The following is a 12,071-nucleotide window of genomic DNA, read 5'->3' as shown; positions in this document are numbered from 1 at the left end:
TCACATACATAAGGGGAAATATGTGGGCTTACTCTTAAACATATACCAAAGCCAAACAATTATTGAATGCTTGTGGCAAGCACTAGGCAAATTTCTATACAGAAAATCCCCAAAACTTGAGGAAAAAGCTACTTTTTAGGAAGGAGAAAAAGAGAATAGCTGTGAAAAACCGTAATATTTCAATCTCACATACTCTTTATAACTGGTCTCTGGCAATTAATATTTTTCATTTCACACTATTTTGACTAGCTATAAAGAAATTTTAAAAATCAAAAGGTATGCCTATCCTTAGCAGCTTTTAAAGAAATCCCCAAAGAAAAACACGCTGAATGACTGAGATTCCTGCCAGTATTTCTGCAGGTATCCATGTGACATCACAAGGAATTTCATACCTCAGTGGTTCTGCAGGATCTTCCCTAGAATGACCTGCAGACACCGAGTTTTTCCCCCCAAAATATGGTTCCCAACAGACATTTCACAGGCTGAAACAGGCTCCAGAATCCTAAGCCAGCAGGATGATCAGTTTGGGCCAGGTTGCCCACTTCCTGGAAATGTAAACAACTACAGGGCATGTGCCAGAGCAGCCTCAAGCTGTCAATACTGGGCTGGAATTATTGGTTCTGGTGCTCTGCAGCTGAGTTTCTACATTGTAAATTTAATTTTTTTCCCCACCATATTTCTCAGCATTTCATATAGTAACTACACTCTTGCTTTCACTTATTAACCCTGAGTAATGGAGAAGTGACAGTAGATTTTACACTGGTCTCACAAAGTGATTTGCTGAAGACAAAGAAGGGATATTTTTCCTTTTACATAGCTGATTTGCTTCTGTATGATGGCTGGCTTGTGGTCCACAAGAGTAAATTTCTTGGGGAAAAAAGGTCAGTGAAAAAGCCACGCTGACAGTAATGGTTAGATAAAGAATGTGGAAGAATCAAGAACAGCCTTGTTTGTCCCGTGTCATGAGACTATGACATCTTCAGTTTATATTTGCTGTTACTGTGAGGAATGATGTGGTCAGGGTGCAGACCAGTGCTTGTACCTGTCTGTCCATCAACCACTTGAATTTGCATTTATTTCCTATCTCCATTGCCTTCAACGAGTTTTCACAGCTACTCCCTTTTGACCTTAAACATCGTCCATGGGTACTCAGTAGAGAACCTGCTATGGATGCAGGAGAGTCTCACTAGATTAACTTTCCTTTATCTATCTTTTTCTTGTGTTTTTTTTTGTTTGTTTTGGTTTTTTGGGGTTTTTTTTTTGCTTTTTTGTTTGTTTGTTTGTTTTTTGAATGGCGACACACACACATGAATGAAAATAAAAGCCATTTGACCTTGAGCAGCTTGCGGTCTTTCTCAGCAGGATCCTCTATTTCAGGACAGGGGAAGAAGCCAGGAAATGGTGTGAATGGGCTGGCCTTTGGCCTGCATGCTCCTGAGAAAGCACCAATGAGGCTGTTAATGCTTCGAAGGGAAGAGATCACATGTGGTGGGAGACATGGGTCGCTCAGGAGCTCCGTGAGCATGTTCCGAGCCTCGTTCAGAACCGAGAGATCAACTCCATTCCCACTGCCAGCACCCTGGAATAGATGGAAATGTTGCAAACTCATTAACCTGTCAAAACACTTCATGGTGTTCTTTCTTTTAAATATCTTATGCACTGCAAATTTAACAAAAATAAGTTTTAAAAATCAGTGTGACATAATTTCTTTCAAAGAAAATGTGTTTTCAGACAGCAGTGTCTGCAGGTTTTTGTCACACAGTAAAAAGTAATTCACAATTCAACACTAGCTTTCAGTTTGTCTCTATTTGAAATCTGTTGGCAATTTTTTTAATCTCTATTTTCAATACTTTGTCTCAGCATTAAACTTAGTATTCTTTCTCTTCCAACAATATCAACAAATTTTGGCAGTCAAAATGTTAGAGCCCCTGACACAGGCACAATTTCCACAACCTCATAATTTTTATTAACCCTGATTCTACTGAAAGAAATAATAAAAAAAGTTGTCCAAACAAAAGTGATTAATTTTAATTTTGCATAATTCTCTGAGCAGGAATAAGAAGAGCTTGCTACAATATAAAAGAAAGAGGGGAAATTAGGCAAATATAGCATCAACAGAAAAACTGAAATTTGACAGTTTGAACAGTTTTGAACAACTTGACAGTTTTGAACTCTGTACTCAGCCACATCTCACAAAAACCCCCCTATTAAATTCATAATATACTGACCTGATAATAGGGCTTGCACCATTGCTTCAAATCCCAATCCCAAAGTATCATCTGTAAAGATTAAAAAAAAAAAAAGAAAATATTAATAGGCGATGTGCTAACGTTGAAAAACAGCAATGGCTTAAATTTTGATTATGTAATGCAATAAGAAATGTTTCTCCTTTCATTTTTTCATATATAATTTGGGCCATATTCTAAGTTAATGCTACCCAGCAAGAGCCCTAAAGAAAAGTTTAAAGAAATTGCATGTAACAGAGATATTGTGATGACAGAATAATATGGCCTTATCTCAATATTTTTAGATTGCTTATAAATCATTCAACATGCACATTAAATGTGGTGCTGATGGTGCCTTCCTGCTCCTGGTCACTTCAACCTACAAAAGCAAATCTAGCCTAAAACCTCCAAAATATATAATTTTTTTTCCAGAATCATTCAAACAGAAGCAATTTTTGTAAATGCAGTGAAGAAAGTATTATATTAAATCATGTACTTCTAAAGGGGGAAAAATTCTGTCCAAATAGGGGTTAAGAATTGGTATTTAAAAGAACATTTTCTTGCAGGAGGTTTTGTTAGGCTTTCCTTGAACGTGGCTACAAAGCCCCACGTTCTGAATAACCTCACTAAACCCACCAAACCCACAAAAGAACGTCAGCAACACAATCTGAAGATGCTATCAGCTTCAAGTACGTCAACAACACTCACTTAATTTGTCTTCTATACTGACAAAAAAATGAAAACAACATACAAGGAATGAAATTCAGATGTCTGCTCTGTTTCAAAAGCTTTCAGCCTTCATGACTTCTCGACAGATTCTAATTATTCTCTGATAAATTAATCCATTTGCAAAATGTGTATTCACAAATTAAACGTAGCTATTCACTCTCTGACACAGTGCACAAATAACATGCCAATACCCCACTCGATAATTCACGTTTTGCAATCCTGGAAACTCTTCTGCTTATTTTTATAGGTGAGAACTAGGTATGTTTTTGTTCCTCTGGGACTAACAGCACCTCCATGGAGAAAACTCAATGTTCCAGTCTGGCTCTTGTCCAGAGGAAGGTGCAGAAAGTGTCCAAAAAGAAACACAGGCGGGGTCGTGTCAGCAGCTCTCAGGCAAGGGAGGCGCTTGAAGGCTCCTTTTCTCTCAGTTATCTTCACAGAGATGTCACTAAACCATGTTTAAAGTTAATAGCTGTGACATCCACCTGCAAGGAAAGTGAGGAGTTCTACTCATGAGCATGTGCTCTATCAGAAAATCACACTGGGTAAAGCAAGCAGATCAAAACCAAGAATTAAGAATTTAGGTATTTGAGAGTTTGGGGGATTTTTAAAATGAATAATCTAGGTACCATGTCTTTTTTTTTAACTGAAAAACAGTAAGATAATGACCAAGCTTCTCTGGCCATACCCATTTTGCCATGATGCACTTGTTTTTAGCAATATCTTGCCAGATTGCATTGGGTTTTTTTTCATTTGTTTGTTTGTTTGAGCGGTTTTATTAAATTTTCTTCATTGTGAAGCTTCTCTTCCTAGATTGACGTTTCTTTACTGTATTGAACATCAGAAAATCTTTTGCTTTCATTCTGTCCTCGCACACAGAGACCACATTAATCTGCTTCATTAACTTTTGCCTCAATCAGCAGCAAAGATCAGCTGTCCACATGGGTTTTGTTAGTTGTGTTAGTAACCTTTGATACTAATGGGCCACACAGTTGCGTCAGCTCCCTCCTAATCTTGCAGCCTCCATTGGGGGACAGAAAAGAGGTTTCCCTCTTAGAGCATTTTATTTTTATTTTAAATATTTGGGCATGTTAGCTAATTTTATTTATTTGCTATAAATGGGCTCACAATAATAATTTAAAAAACCCTGCAACTAACAAACAAGAAACCAAACCAATAAATGTCTTACTCTAGAAAACTTCTGAACCAAACCATTTATTCAACTCCTTTATTCATCCTTTAAGGCACATACACATGCTCACATAAGCTATAATTTTGAGGGCCAATCTTTGTGACTAAAAAGGTTCAAACCCTTCCTTTTGGTTTTAGCCCTGCTATGGTAAATAGGTTCTTGTGATCCATGCTCACCCAGTAAACACAAGGCAGAAAAAATATTCCAATCTTACTTTCAGTGCAAATAATTGTTTGATATTTTGAATGGTGGGGCATCATTTTATGCAGAGTTTTATTTAAATGAAAAATTTCACAGCTTGGACTTGTCACTGAAAATTTTCTGTTGTCATTTAAACCAGAAGATTTAAGCTTCTCCACTGATACCAATTTTACAGCAAAGGAACTAAAGCAGTTTTGAAATGAATAGAACATCAGTTGACATGTACTTTGCTATCAGATTTTTCTTTAATTCATTATATATCACCATTAATTAGAAGCCCTGTCTCCTGAGATAAGACAAGGCAGTATATTAACGCAGCTGGCAAGCTACCACAGCCTGTCACATTTTCAGGGGTCATTCCACCTGCCACATGACCAAGTAATTAAAATCAACTGATGAAAAGTAGCAATCTCTGCTGTTAAGCACGACTGGAAAAAAAAAAAATAAAATGCAGATCTGTAAGCAATGAATGTTTTTCCATGGTAAATCCTACTCGGTACATCTCTCCACTGAGCAAACCCTGGCAGATGAGCAGTGACAGGGGGGTTACCTCTCCTTAAAATGCACCACAAGATGGCACTCAAAATCCAGAAAGCCTCCCCCAACAAAAACAATTTCGGGAGAAAGCAGCAGGATATTCCTTAACACACCTTCTGCAGAATTGCCACGGTTTGCAAGACAAGGAGGGTGACGATTTTAAAGGTTGTCAGCTGATAAATTTCATTTCTCCGTTTAAACAAGAATTTTCTCCTTAGCACTAAGAAAATTTTACTTTTTCTCACTACCTACCAGACTTAGTTTTAGTAGCTTAAATCCATGCCTTGCAAGTTAAATCTGGAATGCTAAACAAGCTGAATTTCTGGCATTATTTTTTTGTTGAGAGCGTAGCAGTCGAACTTTTATTTCATTGCTGCGCATCAACAAAAGTTACACAGTATTGCCAGAGTCTTGCTAATCTTACAACAGGAGTGAAATGACACCGGTTATTTTGACCTACTGCGAGCAGACCAAGAGACCTTAAAATAGGTCTTCAGCAGAGCCTCAGCAATTTCTGATTTTGCAACCATGAGACTTGTTGCAGAAAGATCTGTACTCTGTAATACTAAGATTTTGTAATCCACTGCACATAACGTTCTTCCCTCACCTCCTCCATCAAGAAACACCTTATCTAGGATGGGCTTGAGTCATAAAAGTTCCAAGCTGCAACTTATTCCTCTGCTTAGTAACTCACACACTTTGGCTTTGAGCGTCCATCGTCAGCTGCAACATCGCAGCAATCACACATTTCAGAGCTCCTCAGGGAAAATCAAACTTCAGTGGGCTCTAATATTGCAGATGAACTTCTGAAAGGTGGCAAATTTATAGCCACTCCCAGCAGAAAAGTGTGTAGGAAATTACCAGTCACACTGGAAGAGAAGTTCTCATACCAGCCTGGCTCCAACCCCAGAATCTTCCCAGTTTATCCAGAGAGCCATGAACACCTTTCCTGGCTTTATGGAATTGCCTGACAAGCTGACCAGGGGTTTGAAGGACAGCTTCAACAGAAAACAGCTTCAAATAGGAAAAAAAACCTAACTAAACCAAAAACCCACACATATACCATGCCTTGTTCTGTAACAGTCAGGATCTGTATTACTTTTAACTACAATAATTGAATCTATTTAGCCTCTGAAATAAATTTCAACATGGTTAAAAGAAGACAAGCCAGTTTACAGAACCCCTTTAAGTACAAGTGACTTTTCCCAATTTGGCCATCATCAGCCAGCAAAGGTCAAGCTGAAACTTGTCACTCAAAACAGACTAAGAGCCTCAAGAGAAGGAATTTGCCTCACTGAAAATAAGTTTATTAAAGGGCTAAAAATGAACATCGTATTCTGTGGTGTGTTCAGTCAGATCAGGAGACCTTAAATACCCATCACTTAGTGGATATTTGCAGAAAAATTGACAGTGGGCATCAGTCCTATGCTTTCTCCAACAATAAAAACAATATTTCCATGTACTTCAGAGGAGTTCCCACGCTACCTGAACTCAAGAATACCAACCCAACCATCACTTGGCCAAAGCACACATTGTTAGCAACATCAGAACCATGTTTAAAAAATAATGAGGTAACAGTAACAGAGGCCTCCCCTAAAGCAGCTTCTAGCTCCAGCAGCAAGGCAACGCTGACTTTTCACAAAATAAGAGGCAATAAGTGCTCCTCTGAGAAGTTTATAGTCTAAGTAAACTAAAACCAGATGAGAAATGGCAGAAGAGAATCAAAGCAAAGCAGCAGGGCTTCAGGGGGTTTTGCTTTGTTTTGTTTTTAATTACTTTTCCATAGAGAAGGTTATCTTTCCTATGGCAGGGCACCCAGCAGTCCCAGGGCCTGGAATGGATGAGTCTCTCAGAAGAGTTGATGCCATGGAAGGTGGAGGTTTTTTAGATCTTCTTTATACAAATACCACAACTCCATTTGTCTAAAGACCTGTCAGATGAGTATTTTCAACTTCCAAAGGCTTAAGCATGATAAAAGATTATAGACTGTATTTTTGTCAAGCTGAAAATTACTATACTATTATTACCACTGAAACTACCATGAAAGTATACTAAGCATTTTTAAGCCTTTTAAAAAAAATTTCATCTTAAACTCAAAATACATTTGACTAGATAACTGTGCAATGATGTTTTCTCAATAATTTAACTTATAAAATATCAAATTGTATCAGCTTAGTTATTAGCTCCACAATTGTTTGTGAAAAGTTATAGTAAGAACAATACTAAGGCTTATGCAGAGATTTAAAATACACAGCTACAAAACAAACAACAACAACAACAAAGTACTTCAGAGCTTTAGAAATCTAAAAATCAATTTCAAAAGTTGAATATAACCAACAGTATTCTCCATTCCCCAAGCTGAAACGTGCTCACTGTCTAAGGCCACGCACAATGTTAAAATTTGTATCACTGTTATATGACTCCCTAAACCTAAAATAGGATTTAGTTTCACTGATACTTTTTAGGGGATTCAATGTGTGCTCTCATGCTTGTAAAGAAAAGAAAACTTGTCCTATTTGAGAACATCCATTCCACGCTCCAAAATTTTAATGGAGAAAAATGAGCACAAAATTGAGTTTCTACTTCTGACTGAGTCTTTCACTGATCAAATATAAAGGATTCCTAGTTGCCAGTAGCATCTGGTTGACACCATTAGGCATTAGCTCCGTAAATAAGTATTTCCATAGCAACCAAGCATAGAATTAACTAAACAATGAAACCAACACCACAGCAACTTGATTCAGAAATCAACTCTGCGAAAAAATCACCTCATTCAAAAGCCAAATTCTACAACTAGATGAGAAATAAATTTATTGTAAAATATGAAAAAGGTTGCATTACATACCCATTTCTTTTCATGACTGCCTTTCAAACAAGATTGATCCATTGCTTTTATTTCTAGATTAGTCTTTTGTAGCAGCTTACAATCAATTACCATTTTTTATTCATGTAATTTAATAACAACAACAAAAAAAACCCCAAATCCAGAGCAGTATACAACCTCCTAGTCTTAGGGATCTTATTTATTATTAGACGTCTTTTCCCTCTCTGTAGGAAAGGCAGATGTTGAAAATCATTATGTTATTAAGTAAAGTTGTATTCAGTATGAACTAACGGTGATGCAACCAAAGAATGACTCTCCAGGTAGAGGCAGCATTATTTAGATAACAAAGACAACGTAGTGTTGTGAAATCTTGCAGGCCAAAACAGCAGCCACTTGAGTAGATTGTTGTGATCAAGGCAAAATACAGCCCTTGGTACCATACCCTGGGCATTCAGAATCATGATGGTATTTCTCCACTCCCTAAACCTTCCCATGAAAATAAATGGAGGAGGAAAAAAAAAAAAAAACCCAGGGTATTTTTGGAACCCGAATACTTATCACTTCCTGACTCTATACACAATTTATTTATCCAAGGTTGTAAAATGGCCAATGGGTTGTGAAGCCTGCAGATAGCCACAATCTTTGAACAGAAGCTGTGTGTGCTTTCATGGTTCTGAGGTTTGGACACACATCCTGATGGAAACAGTCACATCCCCTATCCAACGACTCAGTTGTTGACTCTGCTGCACTCTTTTATGAAAGACATTACTTTTGCTTTTTCTAAGAGCCCTAAAATCTTCCTTCAATGAAAAGAGATTTGCTTCTTCTTAATTGCTTTAATTAGCACTCTTCTCTACACTGAAGAGTACCTGCAATATATTTGGCTGGACGCGTAAGAACAAGACTGGAATGTGCAGGTGTCTCGCCACCAAAACGTTTCCAGCAGACTCCACAGTATCCTGATCTTCCCTGAAAATACAAATCTTTGACAAGAACTGTACCTAAGTAAACTTTAATAAGTCACTTTAGAGTTTTCACAAGCTTAGTTACTATTTTCAGTGACTTTGCCCTCAGCACCAATACAAAAACAGAGCAAAAATGCTCCAGTGTATGCTAAAGTTTCAAAGAAGCCTTCAGCAAGCTTATTCTTACAACTAATACTACTCCTTGCAAGCAGAAAAATATTTTTTTTTGTTTGGCTGGGGTTTTGTTTCTTTTTTTACATGTTTGTTTCATTTGGTTGTTTTTAACAAGACATGCTACTTCTGCTTTTGTACCCAGGACTATCAGCAGGACAGCATCTACTTTGTGTGCTGCAAAAAGTTCTCAGTTCTTATTGCCTGTTTTATTTGATGTGATCTTCTTTTATATATATATTTTTAAGATCTTTAAATGTTTCAAAAAGGTTCTAAAAAGTAGAAAGTAGAGGGTTTTTTTCTTATTATGTAGGTAATGAAAAAAAAAAAAAACTGTCTAAAACCACACTTAGGTCATTTCCTGTTCCTTCTAGGTTTTGTCAGACTTGCACGTCAGAGTAAAGGCCAACCAGTAATTTATGGCAACTGGGGGAGGGAGGGCAGAGGCAAAAAACAAAAAAAAGAAAAAGGCTGCTATGTGCAGATTCTTTAATTGCCCATTATAAGCATTTTCCTTTGGAGCATGTGGTTCTAATCAGCATCAAAGGAAAGCAATAGTGCTAGGTGGATTACTGCTCTGCTCCGGTGCTTTGGTGTTCTGGCATTCTGCACCACTTTTACTGTCATCCAAAACCCAAAGCCGTTCCTTTTTCTTTTTTCTTTTTTTTTTTCTAAAGTGGTGTTTATTTTGCAGAAAGCAAGATCTAGAAATTGCTCCCCAAACATCCTTTTCCCATTTACCTATTGGCATTATTTCACAATTATACACAGTAAAAGCCTTTACTGCTGTGTTGACATACTGTTAATGCATCATGTTGGAAGAGACACAGGGAACAACCTCACATTTTATCTTCCTTCAATAGAAGGATGTGCAAAAATCTTATGCTGAAATATTTCACTGCATGGTGATGTATTCTTAATGCATCTTAACGAAACTTAACTAAAAACACTTAGAGATGAACTGATTTCTCCTTCTTATGACTTACATTTATTCAATCAATTGCTGTTTTTCCACCTATTGCCCTGAAGTACAGGTATGAATCTTGGATTTTTTCTTTTCAACAAAGTGAAACTATTCCATATGAACACAAGTGAGTTTTTTCAGAATTGAGCTGAAAAAGAAGCAGACTGAATTTTTCACAAAGTTTTGTCTTTAATTATCTTTATTCTCTAATTCTCTAGTTTATAATTTATCTCTAATTTATCTATCTTTAAATTATCTCTAATAATTTATTTCTCTAATTCTCTTAATTTCTCTTTAATTTCTCTTAAGTTTTCTCTTTAAAGTCTCATAGATATGTATAAAAATACTTATATTTTCCTCTCTCCCCACTCCCTCTCTAAAACAAGAAGCATGAAATGAAACCATTCAACTCTCTCAGTCAAAAATTACCATGAATCTGAGAACGGTTAGCATCAGATGGATTAAACCAAATGATCATCTAGTCCAGTATCCTGTCATTAGCCACGGCAGCCACCTCAAGGATGTTCTCAAGTAAACATCAACACAGAGAAGCCATATGTTACAGCACATATTGCATGTATATTACAGAAGTCAGTGGATTTTTTGCCTTTGTCTTTCTCAGACCTAACATAACATCCTGACAGATCCAACACCACACACAAAGGCATTTCACTAGCCAACTGCAGATTTTGCAAAGTTCCCTTTCATTCTGGGTCTGTTGTACGGCGAGGAAGCCAACAACCAGCAGCACTTTCATGCAGTTCACCCACTGAACAATTTGTTTTTGCAAAAGCTTTGAGCTGTTCCACAGCTGACTTCAGGCACAAGACAAATTTTTTCAGACTATGAAGCTGCATTTTCATATCCCTCAGGCTACTTCAGAGACACAGCACCTTCAGCACAACAAATTTTCATTTGATTGTGTTAATCGCCGTCTTAGGGGGTTTTATTTACAAAATTGCCACAGGGTACAGGCTTTACACAAATGAGCGTTGTTTTCTTTCAGTGACTTGAGGGTGACCCAAAAAGAAATTTTACAGGGACTGGAGTTAGAGAAGTAAGCTGAAAGAAGCTGGTCAAGACGCCAAAGAAGATATTATGTCATAAAGGAAAGCAAATATTGCTGCAGTGCTTTGGTTGGAAGTTATACACTGGGGCTGAACTGACTCCATTCTCAGTTGCTCAAGCTAAAGACTGAAAAGCAACAATTTAAAAACAGATGAGAATATAATTATGAGGCTGATTACAAGAGCAAATACATTAATGAAAGTTAAATCAGTATTAAGGAAAATTATCTTAATGGACAAGCTTCTGGTTGAAGTGCCAGGAAATACAAGATGATATCTCTTAGGGGGAGAAATATATTGAAACTCTGAAGAATGTAATACAGATTGCTCTCAGAAAGAGAGGGGAATGCAAATTGCTGCATTCTACAGAAAGTGCCAATTTACTTTTCTCTAATGTATTCATGGTAAGTAGTACTTTAATTGGCAGCTTTGTAAGCAGCTGAGAAAAGAATCAAATGACAGCAGATCTGAAAAAAAGCAGATTCTTTTTTTCTGCATAGTAACATTGTGATGCTGTTCTAAATGAAAAATAAACAACCATGATGCTTTCCCACTTCTTGTAGGATTAGGTGAGGACTAACTAAAAAAAAAAATGACTTGGGAAAATCCATTTTTTGCCCAAAATACAAGTCTTGCACAGATATTTGTTTATCTTGCATGTGCAGAGTGAACAAAGGGATTACCACCAGTGGTGTGGGAGGGTCACAAGCATCATTGCACCTTGCCTCATGATCAGTTCATCACATAAAAAAGGCAGTCAGACCCCTCTGGTCCTGGTTACCATTTACTAATCTGGTGAGGGTGTTCTCTGTGAAAAGACTGAGGGATGAACAGGCTCAGATTTCAGCTAAAAAAGGGGAAAAGAATCCCACCAGCCTCAAACTCCAGAAGTCATTGTGAAATACTGTGGGTTTAATAAGTTTTAGTAGCACATCCTTCTTAATGCAATCCCCTTTACGTAGGTGTAAACTGAATTTCACATTCTGCTAATGTGGTAACTAAAGGTGCACTTCCAGGAAAGAAAAATCATCTCTGTCCCACAATCAAAATTTCCTTAATCAGAGGTTCTTTTCTTCACTGGTTTTTTATGTATTATGTTCTGTTCTGCTGTTTCAACTATCACAGGACTCTGACACACTTGAAGACATAACTGTGCAACCTACTATACACAGAGGTAGTGGAATATTGCATCCAAA

The 12,071-nt window shown here is 37.2% G+C and overlaps 1 protein-coding gene across 1 annotated transcript in view; it reads right to left on the bottom strand.

Moving 5' to 3' along the window:
- Nucleotides 1-12,071, bottom strand: part of PDE3B (phosphodiesterase 3B) — an 82,043-nt gene that overhangs the window by 15,718 nt on the left and 54,254 nt on the right. The window contains exons 2-3 of the mRNA XM_014257911.2: nt 2,229-2,279; nt 1,334-1,579 (exon numbers count right to left, since the gene is read on the bottom strand). Coding sequence (XP_014113386.2) covers nt 1,334-1,579; nt 2,229-2,279 — 297 coding nt within the window. The remainder of the gene's footprint in view (nt 1-1,333; nt 1,580-2,228; nt 2,280-12,071) is intronic.

The sequence above is a fragment of the Pseudopodoces humilis genome, chromosome 7, assembly GCF_049639895.1.
Source record: "Pseudopodoces humilis isolate 2021_Gansu_Grassland_sample_001 chromosome 7, ASM4963989v1, whole genome shotgun sequence".
Taxonomy (NCBI): domain Eukaryota; kingdom Metazoa; phylum Chordata; class Aves; order Passeriformes; family Paridae; genus Pseudopodoces; species Pseudopodoces humilis.
Note: the sequence above shows the minus strand (reverse complement) of the source record. Positions and strands in the feature narration are given on the sequence as shown.